The sequence below is a fragment of the Orcinus orca genome, chromosome 13, assembly GCF_937001465.1.
Source record: "Orcinus orca chromosome 13, mOrcOrc1.1, whole genome shotgun sequence".
NCBI classification, from domain to species: Eukaryota; Metazoa; Chordata; class Mammalia; order Artiodactyla; family Delphinidae; genus Orcinus; species Orcinus orca.
The window spans coordinates 6,792,670-6,817,329 of NC_064571.1; the positions used below are offsets into that span (position 1 = coordinate 6,792,670).

Below are 24,660 nucleotides of genomic sequence, written 5' to 3' on the forward strand. Positions count from 1 at the left end.
CCGGCTTCCTGTTGTGTGTATTAAAAAGATGGACATAATGCTGTTCTGCTGTCGTTTTGAGGTTTTTGTGAAGTTGCTTAGCCTCAAACTTTCATTTTCTTTCCCGTATTAGTACATCTGTCCCACAATAGCCTGATGGACCCTGAAGCATGAAATAGCCTCTCCTGTGCTCTGTGCTACCTCCATATACATTCATGGTTCTCTGATCAGGACATTTCATATTTTGAAGGTTTGGAACCTGGAGAGGCTCTGGGGCTAGATTGCTTCCAGCTCAATCCAGCTCAAAGGTTTCTAATTTGGAAACTTTGGAAAATCGTTTACTCACTTCTAAGCCAGTGTCCGTCTGCACAAGTAGAGGCATGATGAGAAGTAGGGAGATGAGAGGTGCAGTTTTCATCCCCTTTCCTTCAAGGAAGCAGGCGTCCGCTGCATTCAAGAGAGTCCAGTACCGCCTTGCACATCACTTTACACCCCGAGTGTGGGAGCCCCCAGGAGCTGGTCGGAGACTCGGTAGAAATTGACCTAGGTCGGCATATCCGCTAAGATGCTTTTTTCTAGAGGTTTTGGAGATTTACATTTGTGGGCAACATCCTGATTGGTTTGACTTCAGAGCTTTTATTTTATATGAAAAAGTATTTAACCTGTTAATATAAGCAGAGGAAAGCAATCAGGCTTCGAGCAGGAGATCGATGGAAGCGTGGTTCAGTGTGTATGGTGTGTTTGAAGCAAGTTGTTGCATAATAAAAGCACAGGCCGTTTTTCATCCTCTGCAACCCTGTAGGGGCGTCAGGCTTGCCGATTCGTGCAGGTCCTGCATGTCTGAAGCGCTTTGTGCATCCTCTGGAGCCGTTAGACTCAAAGTCGGTCTATGGGATGAACATTGTACTTAATCAAAACTGTCCTTGAGACACGCTCAACCTTCCCTAAAGATGAGTTTATGCCTGTTCTAACATACCCAGACCTCCCCCTGTGTATGCGTAACAGGTGTGCATACATTAGTAATGTGGGAAGTGTGTGGTTGGGGTGTAGGGACTTTGTTGTATGAAAAATATGGATCCTTAAACAGTAGAACCCAACTCAGTGCAGGGAAATGAGAAGCATGAAGGACTTGCACCTGAACGTGGACCAGTAGGTCCCTGTTCTCACTTCAGACGTGCTCTGGGCACGTGTGCTCATTGCAGAGACACGGCCGGTGGAATCAGTAGATGTTTCAGTGACTGTCGTGCTCTTGCACCCATGCGTTTGCACTTTCCTCCCTGCCTCTTACTAGCTCTCTGTTTCTTTTCCGGCCGTAGATATTTGGATTCTGGTATTGAACTTACTGGTTTATGTTACAACTGGGACCCCACGGCAGGGTGCCCCATGAGGACGAAGGGCTGTGAATTATTCACTTCTGTGTCCTCAACTCCTCACACAGCTGAATTGGGGCTCAATAAATGTTACCAAAATGTGTGTATGATGACTTCATTTTCCTATGAGCAGCCTTTGCAGATATTAATTAAAATGTCTGCGAAGACTGCACAGTTGCCTATAGCATAAAAGGGACATCAGCTTACCCACCAGCATTATCAGTTCCTGATCCATGGTTGTGAGATCTTGGATGATACCCTGTTAATAAACAGCTTCCCGGGAATGGAAGCTCAGCTGCTGGGTCTCAGAACAATATGGGCTGTTGAATTGAACAAACATTTACTGTGTCCTTTTGTGTGCTGAGCTGATGTCAGGGTCTGCCGCCATGTTCTGTGTGTGCCCTCCACCTGCACTTGACCTCTGACCTGCTCCGTCTGCCAGGACAGTCTCAGCAAAGGCAGGCACCCTGGGGAAGCCCAAAAAGGAAGGTCATAGGTAGTGGAAGGCTGAGATCTCAGCACGCTCTTTCTTCATTTTTGAGTCATCTTTTCATCTGCCCAGGACTAATTGCAGGGCATCCATTCCACAGACTTTGATTGGGTACCTACTGTGTGCCAGACACTGTGCTGTCTGCTGAGAACACGTTTGACATTAATGTGTGGTCCTTGACCTCAAGGAGATCCAAAGCAATAGACGTCCATTCCAAGATCTGCTCTGTGGCAATGAAATTTATTCCTTGGAAGGGATTGCATTCATCAATAATAATAAGCACATTCTGTAGGAAAATCTCACTGCTGAGCTTGAAAAAATAAAGATTGATCATCCATGCCAAGACTGAAGTAAATGTTAATGAGTCAGTGGGAGCAAAAGGAAAAAAAATTGTTGTAATAATAATAATGATGATAATAATAATAACAAAAATAGTAATAAAAACCTTAGTCATTTGCATTTGATGCTGTAGTTCTAAAATAGAAATTCCCTTTGGGAGTATGCAGCATGGGAAAATTAAGTTGATGAAATGACATTTAGGTTTTAGATGTCATCTTCATAGTTTCTAAATCTGAAACGTAGCATGTGATAGAGGGTCCTCATAATGTTGCTGTTTTTGCCAGATCAATGCTGAGTTTCTAGGAAAAGCAAAGATGAAGTGAAGTTGGAGTTTACGTGTAATGTGACAGATGGAAGAATGGTGATACTAATAAGGAACGGGATTTTCCCGCCCTCCCCTTCCTGATAACCAGAGTCCTCTCACGTGTTCTAGACTGAGATGAAAAGGGCAGGGATACAGCTCTTGTTGAGTGAGCACTGATGCTCGCAGGGTGCTGTGCTGAGCGCTGTGGGAAGGACAGACAGAGGAATAGACAGAGACCACACGCACCTTAGACGTAAACCATAGATCGCCGCAGGATCATGGGCGAGCCGTGACAGGGATGTGGGCTGCGATGGGAGTAGGAAGGTCAGTTTCTTTGGGGGCTCTAAGAAAGCAACTCACAGGAGGTGACCTGCAAGTAGAACCTCAAGGGCTGTGTGAGATGGTGTTAGCTGAAGAGGGAGGAAATGCATTGTTGACTGTGTGTGTGTATCTGTGTGTGTGGGCGCGCGCACGAGTGTGTTCTTTCCTAAAGCACTTAACCTCCTGAGGTAGGAACAAGCTCTCAGTCCCCGAAGAAATTCCCTCAATCCCCAGTCTGATGTAGGGCACAAAAGTTTGTTCAGTAGTACTTATTGGAGGGACAGGGCCGGGAAGCTTGCGGGGAGGGGGGAGGCATGTTCCAACAAACTAGGAGCAGCGGCTTGAGTCGGATAAAGGATGATGCTCCTTCTTTTGAGGACCCTCTGGCAGGCTGATTAACACATAAGCTCCCTCCCCATAGACCTCAACTCAGCCACCTGCTCTAATTCTCTCCTGCTCATTCCACAGTCAGAAAGCAGAGAGGTTTCTTAAAGTGGGACTTTCCTACCCTTTATATATGATTTTATTCTTGACCTTGGTTTAATTGTAATGGTAAGAGTTGCAACATTAAAAATGTATTCTAGGGCTTCCCTGGTGGTGCAGTGGTGGAGAGTCCGCCTGCCGATGCAGGGGACACGGGATCGTGCCCCGGTCCGGGAAGATCCCACATGCCGCGGAGCAGCTGGGTCCGTGAGCCATGGCCGCTGAGCCTGCGCGTCCGGAGCCTGTGCTCCGCAACGGGAGAGGCCACGGCAGTGAGAGGCCCGCGTACCGGGAGGGGGGGGGGGAATGTATTCTATGTTGTGAATGCAGAGACACAACACACACATTTAACATATTTAGTACAGTACATGTGTACTGGGGTAGATCAGAGCATCCTCTTTTTCCTTTTTTTTCTTTTTTTAGCTATGTAAATCTCAGACACCAAGGAGGCAGAAATTTTCTATTTGGAGAGTGTGTTCTTCCCAAAGCAAAATTGAATTTTTTTTGGAAAAGAGCTATGGGACAAGTCCTTTCAAAACACACCTGATTCAAATGATGTACGCAGACGGCATCGTAGGTGTATGCTTTACACCATTGAACTGCTATTGTCACTTTGTGCTTTATCTCTTTTGAATGAATTCGTTGGACCTCACTCTCCACTCAGCTAGAATTCAGAAGATCCTCGTCATCTTTAATTGTTCCTTTTGCAAAAATACAAATCAGCTCCTAAGTTTATGGAACTTGTAATTATGGCTCTTGAGAATACTTGGGTAGAATGTGGAATAAAGTACTTTTTGATTCTTAAGCCCAAAGCATATTTCTTTCCTGCTATTCTATATGCTTTTCAGTATCGAAAGCTTATATCTAGAACTTGACAATCTGAACTCTGGTAAGCATCACAAATACAGGTCAGACCAAAGTCCTTACTGATACTTTGTACACACAATCCAGTAACTCCTTAAGAAGACGTTTAACTTGGAGCAGTGCGGCATTTGGTCTGAAGAGAGGGCAACTGTGAGAAGATATGGGTGGATCAAAGTTAAACAGAGCCCCATTCCGTCTTATCTTCCAATTTCCCCTGTGTTACCGCATCTAGCGTGGAGCAAAGTTACTGCCACGTTAACTCCCATGGGGTGAGGAACAGAGTTTGCTTAAAATACATTGTGTCTGGCATGGTGGTTTGAAACTCTCCCAAAGGTAGGGTTGCAGAGGCGGAGCTCTCTGTTCTTTTCCAACGTTTGTAAAATGTGAAGCCTTGATGAGGCGGATGCTCTGGATGGGCGTATTGGGAATGCATGGCACATCCATCAGTATAGTAACATCAGAGAAGCCTTGCAGGGACGCGCGGCAGAGCCCTCGCTGAGAGCTCCAAAAGGCTGAGCAAAAAAAAAAATAAATAAAAAAAAATAAAAAAAAAAATATATATATATACACACACACACACCACCACCACCACCACCACCACCACCACCACCATTCCATGAGAAGTGGCCAAAGGATGGGAACTATGAAATAGGCTTATTTCAGCCCCAGAGGTAGGAAGGAGTCCAGGCATAAAGGGAAAAAGCATGTTAAATTGCGAACTTACAATGGCTCTTAACTTCTTAGGAACTGTGTTACCTTTCTCTTAATCGGGGTCTAATTTGCTCACAGTGAAATGTTCAGTTATTAAGTGTACCTTTCAGTCAGTTAAGGTAAATGCAAAGGCTGAAGGCATCTTCCTCGTGCGTCTGTCCAATCAGTTCCCTGGTCCCCGGAAGCAAGCCTTGATTCTTGATTTGATTTCTGTCACCACAGGTGGACTCTGGCCCACTTTAGAATTTTGTAGAAATGGGACCATACAGTATGTACCTTTTATTTCTGGCTGCTTTTTACCCAGCATCATGTTTCTGAGAGTCATCCATATGGTTGCCTGTATCAGTAGTTTTTTTTTTTTTTTCCATTGCTAATGAAAAATCCACTGTATGAAGTATCACAGTAGATTGATTCCTGGATGGAAATCTGAACTCTTTCTAGGCTTGGGTTACTACGCATAAAGCAGCTATGGACACTGTAGTTCAGAGCTTTTTGTAGGCATATGGTTTGCTTTCTTTTGTGTAAATACCTAGTAATAGACTTGTTGGGTTGTAGAAAAGATTGTGTTTAACTTTTTAAACTGCAAGAGATTTCCAAAGTGACTGTACCTTTTTATACTTGACCAGCGATATTGAAGAGTTTTGGTATATTCCACATCCTCTTCAACATTTGGTGGTGGTAGACTTTTTCATTTAATCACTCTAGTGGGTGAGTTGGTATCTCATTGTGTTTTTAATTTGCATTTCCCAGATGGAGATAATAATGATGAACACTTTTTCACATGCTTATTGGTCATTCGCTTATCTTCATTTATGAAGTACCTCCTCAGGTCTTTTGCCTGTCTCCTAGTGTGTTGCTATTATTATTATTTATTAGGGATCAACGTACTTTTATGTACTAGATACAAATCATTTTTTGGATATCTGCATTGCAGATGTTTTCTCCCATTCTGCGGCTTACCTGTTCATTCTCTCAATGGTACTTTTTGATGAACAGACATTTTAAATTGTGATGAAATCCAATTTTTTTCTTTTATGTTTTATTCTTTTCTGTACCCTCTCTAAAAATCTTTGCTTACTTCAACATCATGAATTATTAGTCTATACTTTGTTCTAATAGCTTTTGAAAAACTTATTTTGAAATCATTTTAGATTTACAGAGGAGTTGCAAAAGATAGTACACTGAGTGCCTGCATACCCTTCACCCAGCTGTCCCTGATGTTAACATCTTACATGAGCATGGTACAATGATCAAAACCAAGGAATGGGCATCAGTACAATATATTAAGTAAATTTAAGTAAAAGGTCCTTGTGGTGTTCCAGGATCCCATCCGGGACACCATGTTGCATTTAGTTGTCATGACTCCTTAACGTTCTCTAGTTTGTGACAATTCCTCAGTCTTTCCTTATATTTTATGACCTTGACATCTTGGAGACTACTCCAGAAGTTTTGTAAATACCCCTCAATTGGGGTTTATCTGAGTTTTTCTCACGATTAGGCTGAGGTTTTGGATGACTTGGGACAATGAACGCTACAGAGGTGATGTACCATTTTCATTGTTTCCAGTAGTTTTTGTTGCTGTGGTTTTAGCTCTTATGTTTAGGTCTGTGATTGTCTCAAATTTTATTTTTGTGTATTTTCTTTTGAGAGAACCTTGCTGGGATTTTGGCTGGAATTGTTTTGAGTCTTTAGATCAACTTGAGAAGAATTGACATCTTAACAATATTAAGTTTTTCAATTCATGCATTCATGGTGTGTCTTTCCGTTTATTTAGGTCATCCTTAGTTTCTCTCAGCGATGTTTTAGAGTTTTGGTATAAAGATCTGGCATGTCTTTTGTTACATTTATTCCTAGGTATTTGGTATTTCTTGTACTTTTATAAGTAGTACTTTTAGTGATTTGTATTGCTAATATATTGACTTTATATCCTGTGACATTGCTGAGTGCATTTGTCAGGTCTAGTAGTTTTCTTGTAGATTTATTCAGACTTATGTACACAGTATGTCATCACTGAATAAAGAAAGTTTTGCTTCTTCCTTTCCAATCTGTGACTTTATTTCTCTTGCTTATCTGATTGCACTGGCTAAGACTTCTGTAAAATGTTGAATAGAGGTGGAAAGAGTAGACATTTTTTCTTATTCCCAACCTGAGGGGGAAACATTTAATATTTCCCTGTTTAGTGTTGTTAGCTGTAGTTGTTTGTTTCTTTCTTTGTTTTGTTTTGTTTCTTTGGTGTCCATTACAGGCTGAGGAAGTTCTCCTCTTTCTAGATTGCTGAAAGTTTTTCACATAAATGGGTGTTGTAACACAAATGGGTTATGTTTTGGACATAAATGGATGTGTCATGTGCTTTCTCAGCATCTACTGAAATGATCATATGAATTTTCCCCTTTAATTTGTTAATACAGTGAACTACATTAATTGATTTCCAACCTTTAATCCCTGGAGTAAACTCTACATGGTTATAGTATATTATCCTTCTTTGTATATTTCCAGATGGTTTGATAATATTTGGTTAAAGATGTTTTATATTGTTGTTCATGAGGGATTTTGATCTGTAATGTTCTTTCCTTATCTTTGGTTTTGATACCAAGATTATAATGACTTCATAAGATGAGTTGGGAAACACTCTCTTCCTTATTTTCTAAAAGATTGTGCGTGACAGGTATTATCTGTGATTAATTTTTGAAAGAATTTAACACTAGAAACATTTAGTCCTAGAGTTTCGTTCTGGGAAGTTGGTTAATTACAAATTCAATTTCTTTAACAGATACAACATTATTCAGATTTTCTATGTCCTTTTATGTCACTTCTGATAAGTTGTATCTTTCAAGGAATTTTTCTATTTCATCCATGTTGTCAAATTTATTGGCATAAAGTTATTAATGATATACCCTCATTAGGCTCTTAATTTTTGTGTAATTTGTAGTTATGGTCACTGTTTTATTCTTAATACTGATAATTTCTGTTTTCTCTGTCTTTTCTTCATCTTGATCAGTATTGCTAGGTGGTTATCAATTTTATCAATCTTTTTAAAGAACTGATTTCTGGCTTTGTTGATTCTTTTTCTGTTTGTCAGTTTTCCATTTCATTAATTTCCTCTTTTTTTTTATTTTCTGTCTTTTGCTTCAGGTTTAATTTGGGAAACTGTATTACTTTTAACATTCTCCTTAATGGAATTACTAATTAGTAAGGAGAAAAAAGATTAACTAGTATGAAACTTTTTTAATAGGGAATACTTTTTTAATGAAAAATATTACAGTAAGTTGAACTTAATATATTATGAGCAAAGTGGACCTATTAGATGTCTACTAAAATACTCTGAACAAGCATGGCTGCCCTGGTCCTGATAGCAGCTGCCCACAGGATTGGATTAGTTCATAGACTGAACCACAACCCTTTCTAGAATTGGCAAAGTAATGCCTCCTGAAAGGTATATACAAGAGGGCATACAACGGATTTTCTTCACACAATTAAATTCGTTTGAAACATGAAAATTATACATCTAGTTTTAATTGATGTGTTCAACCGTGGGCATTGATCTGAGAAATATGGTAATTACACTTAAGAGATAAACATTAATAGTTTTATGCTCATGAATCATCCATAAAAGGATTAGATTCCCCCAGTGTTTTTCATCCATGTCCTTTATGGGGAAGTACATTAACAGTGGAGGGAAATGATTCTAGACGACCACTAAGAATGAATGATTATTATCTATATTCATAAAAATCAGATGGTAACTTAAGGTATACCATAAAGCAATAACAATAATGATTAGGATTAATAACACTTCCTGCTTTTCAAAGCATGGTAACCAGGCTTTTTCATGCCCCAGATGAAAAGTACCTTTTTTTTTTTTTTTTTTTTTTTGCGGTACGCGGGCTCTCTCACTGTCGTGGTCTCTCCCGTTGCGGAGCACAGGCTCCAGACGCGCAGGCTCAGCGGCCATGGCTCACGGGCCCAGCCGCTCCGCGGCATGTGGGATCTTCCCGGACCGGGGCACGAACCCGTGTCCCCTGCATCGGCAGGCGGACTCTCAACCACTGCGCCACCAGGGAAGCCCAAAAGTACCTTTTTTATGGGGCCATAGGGGGGATATAGAAGTTTTGTGCAAAAGTGGTTTTGGATGACAGAGAAAGGACTAAGACCTCCAAGTTTAGACTTCATGTGGAACTTTGCTACTAAATGTTATTGCTGCTGTTCTGTTTCATAAGAAGCTTTGAAAACAAGACTGAAATGTATATAAAGTTGGCCCTTGGAGGCTGCTTCTCTTAGGTTTTGGTTTCAAGTGATGCTTGTACTTATCCTTCAAAGAATTAAAGATGGGGGCTTCCCTGGTGGCGCAGTGGTTGAGAGTTCGCCTGCCGATGCAGGGGACGCGGGTTCGTGCCCCGGTCCGGGAAGATCCCACATGCCGCGGAGCGGCTGGGCCCGTGAGCCATGGCCGCTGAGCCTGCGCGTCCGGAGCCTGTGCTCCGCAAAGGGAGAGGCTACAGCAGTGAGAGGCCCACATACCGCAAAAAAAAAAAAAAAGAATTAAAGATTGGAGCATTTAATATTACAAGCACTGATGCTCGCACAGATGCTTTTCTGATAGTGGCACCATCTTTGTGGAAGGCAGGAGTGGAACACAGTGTGTGGTGACATGGTCAGTAATCCTGATCCGCAGAGTGTCTAAAGAACTAGGAATTAGCTAATGGAGATGTTCGTTAGTAGTTTTTTTTTTTTAAACATCTTTATTGTAGTATAATTGCTTTACAGTGGTGTGTTATTTTCTGCTGTATAACAAAGTGAATCAGCTATACATATACATATATCCACATATCTCCTTCCTCTTGCATCTCCCTTCCCTATCCCCCCCCCCACCTCCAAGGTGATCACAAAGGACCGAGCTGATCTCCCTGTGCTATGCGGCTGCTTCCCACCAGCTATCTGTTTTACATTTGGTAGTGTATATATGTCCATGCAACTCTCTCACTTCGTCCCAGCTTACCCTTCCCACTCCCCGTATCCTCAAGTCCATTCTCTATGTCTGCGTCTTTATTCCTAACCTGTACCTAGGTTCATAAGAACCTTTCTTTTAGATTCCATATATATGTGTTAGCATACGGTATTTGTTTTTCTCTTTCTGACTTACTTCACTCTGTATGACAGACTCTAGGTCCATCCACCTCACTGTAAATAACTCAGTTTCGTTTCTTTTTATGGCTGAGTAATATTCCATTGTATATATGTGTCACATCTTCCGTATGCATTCATCCGATGATGGACGCTTAGGTTGTTTCCATGTCCTGGCTATTGTAAATAGAGCTGCAGTGAACATTGTGGTACATGACTCTTTTTGAATTATGGTTTTCTCAGGGTATGTGCCCAGTAGTGGGACTGCTGGGTCATGTGGTAGTTCTATTTTTAGTTTTTTAAGGAACCTCCATACTGTTCTCAATAGTGGCTGTATCAATTTACATTCCCACCAACAGTGCAAGAGGGTTCCCTTTTCTCCACACCCTCTCCAGCATTTATTGTCTGTAGATTTTTTGATGATGGCCATTCTGACTGGTGTGAGGTGATACCTCATTGTAGTTTTTATTTGCATTTCTCTAATGATTAGTGATGTTGAGCGTACTTTCATGGGTTGTTGGCAAAGTGTATATCTTCATTGGAGAAAGGTCTATTTAGGTCTTCTGCCTATTTTTGGATTGTGTTGTTTGTTTTTTTGATATTGAGGTGCATGAGCTGCTTGTATATTTTGGAGATTAATCCGTTGTCAGTTGCTTCATTTGCAAATATTTTCTTCCATTCTGAGGGTTGTCTTTTCGCCTTGTTTATGGTTTCCTTTGCTGTGCAAAAGCTTTTAAGTTTCATTAGGTTCCACTTGTTTATGTTTGTTTTTATTTCCATTTCTCTAAGAGGAGGGTCAAAAAGGATCTTGCTGTGATTTATGTCACAGAGTGTTCTGCTTATGTTTTCCTCTAAGAGTTTTATAGTTTCTGGCCTTACATTTAGGTCTTTAATTCATTTTGAGCTTCTTTTTGTGTATGGTGTTAAGAAGTGTTCCAATTTCATTCTTCTACATGTAGCTGTCCAGTTTTCCCAGCACCACTTATTGAAGAGGCTCTCTTTTCTCCATTGTATATTCTTGCCTCCTTTATCAAAGATAAAGTGACCATATGTGTATGGGTTTATCTCTGGGCTTTCTATCCTGTTCCATTGATCTGTATTTCTGTTTTTGTGCCAGTACCATACTGTCTTGATTACTATAGCTTTGTAGTATAGTCTGACGTCTGGGAGCCTGATTCCTCCAGCTCCATTATATTCTTTCTCAAGATTGCTTTGGCTATTCTGGGTCTTTTGTGTTTCCATACAAAGTGTGAAATTTTTTGTTCCAGTTCTGTGAAAAATGCCATTGGTAGTTTGATATGGATTGCACTGACTCTGTAGATTGCTTTGGGTAGTATAGTCATTTTCACAATGTTGATTCTTCCAATCCAGGAACGTAATATATCTCTCCATCTGTTTGTATCATCTTTAATCTCTGTCATCAGTGTCTTATAGTTGTCTGCATACAGGTTTTTGTCTCCTTAGGTAGGTTTATTCCTAGGTAGTTTATTCTTTTTGTTGCAGTGGTAAATGGTAGAGCTTCCTTAATTTCTCTTTCAGATTATTCATCATTAGTGTATAGGAATGCAAGAGATTTCTGTGCATTAATTTTGTATCCTGCTACTTTTCCAAATTCATTGATTAGCTCTAGTAGTTTTCTGGTAGCATCTTTCAGATTCTCTACGTGTAGTATCATGTCATCTGCAAACAGTGACAGTTTTGCTTCTTCCTTTCTGATTTGGATTCCTTTTATTTCTTTTTCTTCTCTGCTGTGGTGAAAACTTCCAGAACTATGTTGAGTAATAGTGGTGAGAGTGGGCAACCTTGTCTTGTTCCTGATCTTAGCGGAAACAGTTTCAGTTTTTCACCATTGAGAACGATGTTGGCTGTGGGTTTGTCATATATGGCCTTTATTATGTTGAGGTAAGTTCCCTCTATGCCTACTTTCTGGAGAGTTTTTATTATAAATGGGTGTTGAATTTTGTCAGAAGCTTTTTCAGTATCTATTGAGATGATCATATGGTTTTTCTCCTTCAGTTTGTTAATATGGTGTATCACATTGATTGATTTGCATATATTGGAGAATCCTTGCATTCCTGGGATAAACCCCACTTGATCATGGTGTATGATCCTTTTAATGTGCTGTTGGATTCTGTTTGCTAGTAATTCATTGGGGATTTTTGCATCTATGTCCACCAGAGATATTGGCCTGTAGTTTTTTTTGTGTGTGTGACATCTTAGTCTGGTTTTGGTATCAGGGTGATGGTGGCCTTGTAGAATGAGTTTGGGAGTGTTCCTCCCTCAGCTATATTTCGGAAGAGTTTGAGAAGGATAGGCGTTAGCTCTTCTGTAAATGTTTGATAGAATTTACCTGTGAAGCCGTCTGGTCCAGGACTTTTGTTTGTTGGAAGATTTTTAATCACAGTTTCAGTTTCAGTGCTTGTGATTGGTCTGCTTATATTTTCTATTTCTTCCTGGTTCAGTCTCGGAAGGTTGTGCTTTTCTAAGAATTTGTCCATTTCTTCCAGGTTGTCCATTTTATTGGCATATAGTTGCTTGTAGTAATCTCTCATGATCCTTTGTATTTCTGCACTGTTAGTTGTTTCTTCTCCTTTTTCATTTCTAATTCTGTTGATCTGTGTCTTCTCCCTTTTTTTCTTGATGAGTCTGGCTAATGGTTTATCAATTTTGTTTGTCTTCTCAAAGAACCAGCTTTTAGTTTTATTGATCTTTGCTATTGTTTCCTTCATTTCTTATTCATTTATTTCTGATCTGATCTTTATGAGTTCTTTCCTTCTGCTAACTTTGGGGGTTTTTCTTCTTTCTCTAATTGCTTTAGGTGTAAGTTTAGGTTGTTTATTTGAGATGTTTCTTGTTTGATGAGGTAGGATTGTATTGCTATAAACTTCCCTCTTAGAACTGGTTTTGCTGCATCCCATAGGTATTGGGTCATCAAGTTTTCATTGTCATTTGTTTCTAGGTATTTTTTGATTTCCTCTTTGATTTCTTCAGTGATCTCTTGGTTATTAATTAGCATGTTGTTTAGCCTCCATATGTTTGTATTTTTTACAGATTTTTTTTACTGTAATTGATATCTAGTCTCGTAGCGTTGTGGTTGGAAAAGATAGTAGATACGATATCAATTTTCTTAGATTTCCCAAGGCTTGATTTGTGACCCAGGATATGATCTGTTCTGGAGAATGTTCCATGAGCACTTGAGAAGAATTCTCAAGTGTATTCTGTTGTTTTTGGATGGAATGTCCTATAAATATCAATTAAGTCCACCTTGTTTAATGTATCATTTAAAGCTTGTGTTTCCTTATTTCATTTTCATTTTGGCTGATCTGTCCATTGGTGAAAGTGGGTTGTTAAAGTCCCCTATTATATTTGTGTTACTGTCAGTTTCCCCTTTTATGGCTGTTAGCATTTGTCTTATGTATTGAGGTGCTCCTATGTTGGGTGTATAAATATTTACAATTGTTATATCTTCTTCTTGGATCTATCCCTTGATCATTATGTAGTGTCCTTTTTGTATCTTGTAATAGTCTTCATTTTAAAGTCTATATTGTCTGATGTGAGAATTGATACTCCAGCTTTCTTTGGATTTCCATTTGCATGGAATAACTTTTTCCATCCCCTCACTTTCAGTCTGTATGTGTCCCTAGGTCTGAAGTAGGTCTCCTGTAGACAGCATATATACGGGTCTTATTTTTGTATCCACTTAGCCAGTCTGTGTCTTTTGGTTGGAGCATTTAATCCATTTACATTTAAGGTAGTTATCGATATGGATGCTCCTATTACTATTTTCTTAATTGTTTTGGGTTTGTTATTGTAGGTCTTTTCCTTCTCTTGTGTTTACTGCCTAGAGAAGTTCCTTTAGCATTTGTTGTAAAGCTGGTTTGGTGGTGATGAATTCTCTTAGCTTTTGCTTGTCTGTAAAGGTTTTAATTTCTCTGTCGAATCTGAATGAGATCCTTGCTGTGTAGAGTCATCTTGATTGTAGGTTTTTCCCTTTCATCACTTTAAAGATGTCCTGCCACTCCCTTCTGGCTTGCAGAGCTTCTGCTGAAATATCAGCTGTTAGCCTTATGGGGATTCCCTTGTATGTTATTTGTTGCTTTTCCCTTGCTGGTTTTAATATTTTTTCTTTGTATTTAATTTTTGATAGTTTGATTAATATGTGTCTTGGCGTGTTTCTCCTTGGATTTATCCTGTATGGGACTCTCTGTGCTTCCTGGACTTGATTGACTATTTCCTTTCCTATATTAGGGAAGTTTTCAACTATAATCTCTTCAAATATTTTCTCAGTCCCTTTTTGTTTTCTCTTCTTCTTCTGTAATTCGAATGTTGGTGTGTTTAATGTTGTCCCAGAGCTGTCTGAGACTGTCCTCAATTCTTTTCAGTCTTTTTTCTTTATTCTGTTCTGTGATAGTTATTTCCATTATTTTATCTTCCAGGTCACTTATCCATTCTTCTGCCTCAGTTATTCTGCTATTGATTGATTCCTTCTAGAGAATTTTTAATTTCATTTATTGTGCTTTTCATCATTGTTTATGTGCTGTTTATTTCTTCTAGGTCCTTGTTAAATGTTTCTTGTATTCTATTTCCAAGGTTTTGGATCATCTTTCCTATCATTATTCTGAACTCTTTCTCAGGTAGACTGCCTATTTCCTCTTCATTTGTTAGGTCTGGTGGGTTTTTAGCTTGCTCCTTCATCTGCTGTGTGTTTCTCTGTCTTCTCATTTTGCTTAACTTACTGTGTTTGGGGTCTTCTTTTCTCAGGCTGCAGGTTTGTAGTTCCCGTTGTTTTTGGTGTCTACCCCAGTGGGTAAGGTTGGTTCAGTGGGTTGTTTAGGCTTCCTGGTGGAGGGGACTAGTTGCCTGTATTCTGGTGGATGAGGATGGATCTTGTCCTTCTGGCGGGTGGGACCGCCTCTGGTGGTGTGCTTTGGGGTGTCTGTGACCTTATTTAAGGCAGCCTCTCTGCTACTGGGTGGGGTTTGTGTTCCTGTATTGCTAGTTGTTTGGCATAGGGTGTCCAGCACTGTAGCTTGCTGGTGGTCAAAGAGAGCTGGGTCTTAGCGTTGGGATAGCCATCTCTGGGAGAGTTTTTGCCATTTGATATTATGTGGGACTGGGAGGTCTCTGGTGGTCCAATGTCCTGAACTTGGTTCTCCCACCTCAGAGGCTCAGGTTTGACACCCGGCTGGAGCACCAAGACCCTGTCAGCCACATGGCTCAGAAGAAAATAGAGGAAAATAAAGAAAGAAAGAAGGAAAGAAAGAGAAAAGTAAGTTATTAAAATAAAATCTATCATTAAAAATTTTTAAATTAAAAAGTAATAAAAAAAAGAAGAGAGCAACCAAACCAAAATCAACCAATGATAACAAGTGCTAACAACTATGCTAAAAAAAAAAAACAAGCAAAAAACAAAAAACGTACAGACAGAACCCTAGGACAAATGGTAAAAGGAAAGCTGTACAGACAGAATCACCCAAAGAAGCATACACATACACACTCACTCACACACACACACACACACAAATATATATATATATATATATAAAGAAAGGAAGGCAGCAATGAAATCAATAAACAAAGCTTCCAGTGATAATATGCTCTAAATACTAAACTACGATAAACATAAAACCGGGAACAAATTAGATGCAGAAAGTAAATCCCAAGTCTACAGTTGCTTCCAATGTCTGCCACGTCAAGTTTGGGATGATTCGTTATCTATTCATGTATTCCACAGATGCAGGGCACATCAGGTTGATTGTGGGAATTTAGGCCGCTGCTCCTGAGGCTGCTGGGAGAGATTTGCCTTTCTCTTCTTTGTTCGCATAGCTCCTCGGGTTCTGCTTTGGATTTGGACTCGCCTCTGCGTGTAGGTCGCTGGAGGGCATCTGTTCTTCACTCAGACAGGACGGGGTTAAAGGAGCAGCTGATTTGGAGGCTCTGGCGCACTCAGGCCGGGGGGAGGGAGGGGTGCGGAGTGCGGGGCGAGCCTGCGGCGGCAGAGGCCGGCATGACGTTGCACCAGCCTGAGGCGCGCCATGCGTTCTCCCGGAGGAGTTGACCCTGGATCACAAGACCCTGGCAGTGGCGGGCTGCACAGGCTCCCCTGAGGGGAGGTGTGGAGGGTGACCTGTGCTCGCACACAGGCTTCTTGGTGGCAGCAGCAGCAGCCTTAGCGTCTCATGCCCGTGTCTGGGTTCCGCACTGACAGCCGTAGCTCGTGCTCGTCTCTGGAGCTTGTTTAGGAGGTGCTGTGAATCCCCTCTCCTCGAGCACCCCAGAACAATGGTCTCTTGCCTCTTATTTCCAGACTTTTTCCTGGACTTCTTCCCCGCTAGCTGTAGTGCACTAGGCGCTTTCGGGCTGTGTTCACGCAGACAACCCCAGTCCTCTCCCTGGGGATTTGACCTCCGAAGCCCGAGCCTCAGCTCCCAGCCCCAGCCCGTCCCGGGGTGAGCAGACAAGCCTCTTGGGCTGGTGAGTGCTGGTCGGCACCGATCCTCTGTGCGGGAATCTCTCCGCTTTGCCTTCCGCACCCCTGTTGCTGCATTCTCCACCGCTCTGAAGCTTCCCCCCGCCACCCCCCGTCTCCACCAGTGAAAGGGCTTCCTAGTGTGTAGAAACTTCTCCTCCTTCACAGCTCCCTCCCACTGGTGCTGGTCCCGTCCCTATCCTTTTGTCCCTGTTTTTCCTTTTTTCTTTTGCCTACCCAGGTACGTGGGGAGTTTCTTGCCTTTTGGGAGGTCTGAGGTCTTCTGCCAGCGTTCAGTAGATGTTCTGTAGGAGTTGTTCCACGTGTAGATGTATTTCTGCTGTATCTGTGGGGAGGAAGGTGATCTCCACGTCTTACTCCTTCTGCCATCTTGAAGGTCTCTCCCTCGTTAGTAGATTTTTAAGAGCATGAAATGCGATGCAGTAGTAGTCTAATTTAAATTTTGTTAAATGGCCCAGGATATTCCCAGAATGTTTCAAACTTTGCCTTTTCCTCATTGTCTCCAAAGCCAGATGAAGACGCTTTGAAAACTTTATGCCTTGTGAATCACCATGCTCATGGTCAGAAGATACCCAGCAATGTGAAGGGCATGCCAGGAAAAAAAAAAAAAAGAAAGAACAAGACTCTATGTCTTACTTTGTTAACTGCAATTAGAATATACTTTTCAAATAATAGGAGAGAATTGCTTGGTTGAAGGAACAGTAAATTACTTATTCCCTTTTGAAAACTACACTGAAAGAGAAAAGCTGGGTTTTCTTCTTTCCTCCTTTTTTGTATCAGAATTGATTTGCAGTAGCATATTACTCTTCAGTTCTGTAAGAATTTGTTAGGATATTTTCTCTTCCTAGACTTTTTATTTCTGTAATATTTTCATATAGTGGCCAAGTAATAAATACCCAACAGAAATTTTGTCGTGCTTTTTGTGGAGCAGATAATGCAGTTTCTTTGTACATAGCAAACTACTGTCATCATTCACTTTCCTTACTAGATAATGTTGTGTCTTGTGTAGAAATACATATTAGCTGGTACAGAATTTTGGCTACCATTAATGAGATAGATACTCATTGCTATCACATATAATCAGAGTCTTGTAAATTCTGACACGTTTTGGTTATTTTTTAATATCAGAAAATCTGACGGTGTATTTAGTAATTTGTCATATAATCACTGAATTTTTGTGATTACAAGATATGATATATGATTATATGACAAACTCTTTAGGGGGTGCAGGAAAAATAATATATGGTCCCTTCCCCTGAAGACCTTAGCATCTAGCCAAGAGAGACAAGGCTGGAACGCAGGAAACAAGGGTAGAACTCAAGCAAGATGGGGTATAATCGTGTGCTCCTTGTAAGTGTGTCGAGCAGGGCAAGGATTGTGAGTATTCGGAGGTTCTTGTGTTTACTTCTCCCAAATCCACTCCTCTGCCCCCAACCACTTATTGCCAGGGAAGCTCACCTCTAAGAACTGCATCAGGCTCTCCTGCCCTTTGGCTTCCAGTTGAGCTCAGCCAATGGGGAGATCAGAGGGAGGGAGGAAAGTGAGGTCCCATCTCCGCCCCTCCCCCCCCACCTCCTCTTTACTAGGGGGGCTCCGGCCCTTCAGGCCAAGGAGTAGTCACTACTCCCTTGTGTTCCTAACCTCAGGCCTGTGGTTCCCTATCCAGTACCATGGGGCAGGCAGTAGTCCCTCTGTTAAACTCTCATCTGCCTGGTCCTAGCTTACCCAGTCTGCCAGGACCCTGTCTATACAGTGGGCTCCAGGAGTTAGGGCAGGTTGTATGAAGGTAAGCTCATGCCAGGCCTTGGAGGTCAGGGGTCTGAGAAACAGGGAGCAGGGTGAACAGAGCAGAGACATGCAGAGGTGCAGATCTTCTAGAGATCTCTGGCAGTTCTGGTCTTCAGGAGATGGCATCAGGAAATCCCTGGCATTAAGGGTCAGGCACTCACTTGTGCAGGGATCTTTGCCTTCTGGCCTTGAAGGACGAGGTTCTCTCACAGTCTCCCCCTGAAGTGCAGATTTGAGGTGACTGGAATTGATGACCCAGGGAGTTGCTGCATTTGAAATGGAGCTCATCATTCCCTGACGGAGCCTTGCCAGGGTGAGTTTGCTAAGGGCATGATTGGAGAGTGGGATTTCCAAGGACCGAGGTGTCACTAGCTTCCTGCAAGTCTTTGCTTATGCTGTCTGGGCATCCTGAAGGCTCTTGCAAAAATCTTGCTCTGAGCTTGTTCCAAAAGCATGGACATTTTTGGACCTCCCTTCTCTGTCTCTGCAAATCCTTCTCTCTTTCTCTCTACCTCTCATTCTAAGTTCATTTTTTCAATAGATATTAGATGGCTGCTGTGTGCCAAGTCCCGTTTTAGGTGCTGGGTATATAGCAGAGGACAAGGAATGTAGAGCCCGTTACCTCCCAGGGCTTATTTCTATTGAAGGAGAGTGTAATATGCCTAACTACATAAATAAATGAGAGAGTTTCAGAGTAGTGGGTACTGTGATAAAAATAAAGTGAGGGGATGGAGTGATGGGCTAGGAAGGGAGGGAGGGATCGTGGATAGGGTGGTTGAAGAACACTTTTGAAGAGGTAATGTTTCAGCAGAGAAGTGTATGCAGAGGATTCAGATAAGGGAAGAGCATCCTTAAGCAGAGAATTTTTCTTATAAACTAAACTCGAGTTTAGGGCAACTCAACTTTGAAAAGCTGTTGTAAAGAGAGAGAGATGGTTTGGTGACCACATCAGGAATGGCTGCAAATATGAAGCAAAAGTAGATGCTGTAGAAGTGAAATCAGGCGAAAGTGTGAGGTGAGAGACAAATTAAACTAAATCCTGAGTAGCAAAGACATCTGGCAATAAGAAAAACAAGGAGGAATGCAAAAGACAGAACTTAAGTTGCAGGGAAAATGAACAGGGAAAACAGGAAAGGCCAGCTGTGAAATTGCTCTATTTATGTAGAGGGAAGTGACTGGATAGAGATGTTAATGGTTCTGCTTCGGGGATGAGACACAAATCCATGGAGCCGTGTGTATTCCAAACTACCCAGTTTTTAGCCTATGATATATCTGAAATATACAAAACACTAAGTTAGCAGGATTCTCTTATCAGTGTGGTTCTAGATCTTATTTATGGGAAAGTAGGAGGAGCAGTTTGGTTGGAAGAGAAAATCAAGGGATTTATCATGATGCTATGTTTTTATATAAGTGACATTATTTTTCCTTACATGTAAATTATAGAAAAATAAATATAACAAACCTTAAAAAAAACTTTGAAATGTTGAATATCAGGTTGCTTTTGCTGCTTTTTTCTAGTTTTATCACCACAGGCTATATTAGCATCTTAAGATGAACTTAAGATACTTTTTAACTTGAAAAAAATATTGAAATACTGAAAAGTACATAGAATAATATAGTAAACACCTGGATACGTACTATCCAGAAGTAACTAATTCATTTTGGTTATTCTTTGGTATGAAAGAAATAAAATATAATAATTTATGGGGCTACATAATTTGAGGGCCAGGTAAAAATGAAAATGTAGGACCCCATGTCAAAAAAATTATTAAGAATTTCACTAAATAACTTAACGGTCATATTTCCCATATGTGTTTTAAATTGCATAAATGATGCTGAACTGTCCATGACATTGTCTGACTTGCCTTTTTCGTTTGACATGATTTCAGCATCTATCCCTGTTGGTCCATGTGGCTCTCAATTTTTTTTCATTTTAACTACTGTTAGAAGTTAATATATAGCATTTTAATTAACCTGTTCCATTATTAAGTGAATGTTTTTCATCTTTCCACATCTGTATAATTTTAAGACACTCACTTTGAAATAATTTCATCCTTAAAAGTTGCAAGAAGAGTCAAGGAATTCCCTTACACCTTTCACTCAGATTCCCCCAACATTAACCACATTTCTTTATTTTTCTCTTTTTCTCTCCTCTCCTCCCTTTCCCTTCCCTTTGCTTCTCCTCACTTTGCTTCCTGTATGTGTGTATAATATAAAATACATTGGCATATGTACATACAATTTGTTTTGAACCATTTGATGATAAGTTGCAGATATGATGATTATTTATTCCTAAATACTTTGGTGTATATTTCCCCCCCCAAGAAAGAACATTCTCTTATTACAACCACAGTACAGTGATCAAAATTAGGGATTTAAAATTAAGACAATGCTATAATCTCTAGACCTTATTTTAATTTCTCAAATTGTCCTAATGATGTCTGTCTTTCTTTTTCTGGTCCAGGATCCACTTTAAGATCATTTAGTTGACATGTCTTTTTAGGCTCCCTTAATAGGCATCAGTTCCTCAGTTCCTTTTGTCTTTCATGACCTTGACATTTTTGAGGACCAGAGGCCAGTATTTTATAGACTGTTCGTCAGTTTCGGTTTCTTTAATGTTTTCTAAAGATTAGATTCGAGTTTTGGGTTTTTGGTAGGAATGCCATCGTAAGGGTGCCAATCTTCTTCAAAACATCACGTCCAGAGGTCCATGATATCAATTTCTCCTGTTACTGGTGGTGTGAACATCATCACTTGGTTAAGGTGGTATCTGTCAGGTTTCTCCACTGAAATTATTAATGAGTAGTATCAGTAAGTATCTTTGAGACCATGTCAACACCTTATTTATCATCAAGCTTTCACTCAATAGCTTTAGCACCCATTGATAATTCTTGCCTGAATCAGTTATTATAGTGGTGCTTGCCAGATGGTGGTTTTCTAATTGCATAATTACCACTACATTTATTAGTTGGCATTCCTCTGTAAGGAAGAGCTTCCTTTCTACTTTATTTAACCAATATGAATTCATGGATTTTTATTTTATTCAATGGTTTATAACTGATTATTTCATATTATTTCAGTGCTCAAATTATCCTAGATTTGGGCAGTGGGATTCCCTTCAAGCTGACATTTTTACATCTGACATATCCTCATTATTCCTCATCATTTCTTTTTCTGGTACAGCACAATGTTCACAGATCATTTTGTAATTCTCCAGCCCCAGACCTGGAATCAGCCATTTCTCCAGGCAGCCCTGGTTTTGTTTATTGCAGAAATGGTTTTTAGAAACCAAGATCTGGGCACTGTGTGTACTCATTGCTACTAGGCCCTTCCCTTCGACAAAGCTACTAGGTGATCTATCTATCTATCTGTATAATAATGCTATATTAAAACAGGTATATAAAATACATATACATACACACATCTGTAACTACTTCACTATCTATCTAACATCTATCATCCATCCATCCATCTTATTTATCTATCTTTCTGTCTAACAAAATTTAGGGTTCACACTGATACCTCTAATTCCAATCCAATTCCACAGGGATAATTCTAGTCTTCTCTCTTGCTGTATTCATAGCTCCCTTTTCTGACGGGGAGAAACCTTGTTCTTATTATCCACAATATATTTACCTTTTTGTTCAGCATTAGAATGCGCGCACACACACACACACACACACACACACACACACACACACACACACACACAAAGATTCACATGGATAACACATACACCTGTGAGAAAAAAAGACTACCAAGAGTTTAGTATTTGTTTAATATAATTATTTAAGTAACACCTTGAGTCTTCTTAGTGGCTTAAAATGCCCATAATGATTTATTTTGCTCATGGATGTGTGATTTTGACAGAGCAAAAATCAATCCCTAGTGCAGAAACCATAAGCTAGGAATTTGTTTCCCTGTGTTATCATTTGGGGATGTATGACCCTGTGAGTATCTGCCCTTCAGTAAATGTATGGCTTCCTGATTAAATGCGTAGCCCCATGTCTCTTCCGTACCCTAGTGATTTCTGATTTCCAAGGGATCATTTGGTGAGAAATACAACTACATTTATTCAGGTTAAAAATATGACCTTTTGAAAGTCTGTGTGATTGGAAGCTACCCTAATGGAGAAAAATCTTCATAATCAGTGGTGCAGAGAAGTAATTTACTCGGTCTTAATGGGAACATACAGCAGAGTTATAAATATGAAGACATGTTGTAATCAGTCACGTGGTGTTTGCAAGCACGCATGCCTCACGTGTGACTTTTAGCTAATAATTTTTGCCCATGCAAATTACCAAGCGACATTTATGGACTGTGTTCGTCATCAAGCATAAAACTGTAGTTAAATACAGTACAGAGCTATTGATCGTTAGTTTCCTGGGCAAACATTCTCCCATGGGTCACGGTAGGTTTTTGCCATAAGCCTCTCATCGTGCTAGGTTCTTACGTTACTAAATAGAGCAGCCTTCCTCTTGCAGGCTAATCGCCTGGAGAAACCAGCGTTCCCTATTCCTTAGCAACGTGAATGCAGCCTTGCCCTCTTTGGTGCTAAAGGGCCATACGTTATCCCACTGATCTCTGAGTTACTTCCGCGTGCCACAGGAAGCTGTGTCTGAGCCTCCTATCCTTGATGCAGGTGAACCGTTCCTCTCTTTCCTTGGGGCGCATTCCCTTGCCAGTCATTACTTTGTGCTTGTAAATTCTGGCAACTCAACAAGACAGTCCTGGTGAATCAGCAGAGAAGTTAACCTTTGCCATCCAGAGCTTTAAACGTGTTAAATTGCTTTCAAGTACCCAGTGCTTCTTGGAATTTCCCATCCCAGCCCTAACAGTGTGGGGTTCTTTACCGCCTAGCCCAGGTTTTGCCTTCGTGGTGCACATTTCCCAGGTACACAGATCCCCTCTTCCAGCCCCTTGGCTGCCATAACTCAGTTCACCCCATTCGGGTACCACTCAGCATCCTTTCAGGTGGATGATGGCAGGTATGATAGCTGCTGCCAGGTATAGCAGCTTATTTTTTTTTTAGGGAACATTTTGCATTGATACATAATACATCACTTACGATCTGTTTTTATATGTAGTTTAAGTGTTGATCTGTAAATTTCAGTATGAATCTTGGGGCACAGGAAACCCCTAACGACTACTCAACCTTCCTGCTTGGAATTTTGCCATGTCAGTACTAGCTTCCAGACCCAAATCCTTTGTCCTGCCTGTCTGAACATAAAAAGAGCAAGTCTCGAAATGGGCATAAACGTTTGATGAAAACAGTTTCATCTCTTGAGGTAGTCTGTAATTTCCAATTTCTACTGAGTTTTTGAGAGTATTCTTTTTCTTATAAAAAAATTTTTTTGTACGAAATCTTGGTACGTTCTCAGGCTTTATAAAAAGTAACACATAGAAATGATAGATCAATGGTTGAAGGAGATTGGCATGTGATGGCCACACACAAAGTCACCTAGACCCTTGATGCCACACCTCCTGCAATCCACTGTCAAAGACAAAGCATCAGACTGCTGGCGGAATAAATGGACTAATATGCTCCACTCCAGGAAGCCCAGAGCCCAGCAGCTCTGACTCAGACGCTGCACTGGGTTATTTTACTGTGCACACAAATCAAAAGCTTTTAAAATAGCCCTTTCTTAACATTTATGGAAAAGCATCCTTTTTAAGATTTTTCAGTGAAACTTCACCAATCATCAGAGCAGTCTTGGATGAGGAGGAAGGAATTGTAGAGTCCCTAATCGTTATTTGGAGACATATGTGATGTGAGCTCTAATTAAGTGGTTTGCTCTGCCAAACAGCAAAGTCATTCAGAGCTCCTGAAATGACCATATTTAACTTAGTCTGCCAAACCGCAATGCTGCTCATAGGTCTCTTATTCAGAGATGGATATAAGGTAACTTACCAAAATTCATACAATTATTAGTGAGTAAAAGTAGCCTCCAAGTTGACTCTGAGATTCCTAGCAACCAAAGTGAAAAGGGAAACTTGAGGGGCTTCAAGGGTCATTTGACCTTAAATATGAACTCAGTCACTTAGGAGAAGCAGAGACTTTTCTCACATTGTGGTCCAAGAGACATTATTCGTATATATTCTCGTAGACACTGATACAGATGACAAGAGACATTATTCCTATATATTCTCGCAGACAGTGATACAGACGACAGGATTGTTTATAACATCCTTGCAATAACTATAAATTTTCATCTAGATGTTTTTGTTGCACCCCTTTGTGCATATAGTGATCCAAATGCTAAAATGTGGTGGTAGGGGATGAGTTATTGCTGTTTTATCTCTTCCCTATCTAGATCTTCCTTTAATGCTTTACTACAGTATCCAAATGCTACTGTATAATACAGTATTTTAAATTATTAATCAAGTATAGTTTTAAAAA

At 40.5% G+C, this 24,660-nt stretch overlaps 1 protein-coding gene across 15 annotated transcripts in view; it reads left to right on the top strand.

The window, feature by feature from the left end:
- AFF3 (ALF transcription elongation factor 3) overlaps positions 1-24,660 on the top strand; it is a 561,951-nt gene that overhangs the window by 166,464 nt on the left and 370,827 nt on the right. For 6 of the 15 annotated variants that reach the window (XM_049696189.1, XM_049696192.1, XM_049696190.1 and 3 more), the window contains exon 7: positions 15,147-15,251. The exons of the other annotated variants lie outside the window; for them this stretch is intronic. In XM_049696189.1, the coding sequence (XP_049552146.1) occupies positions 15,147-15,251 (105 nt within the window). The remainder of the gene's footprint in view (positions 1-15,146; positions 15,252-24,660) is intronic. 15 annotated transcript variants of the gene reach the window in all.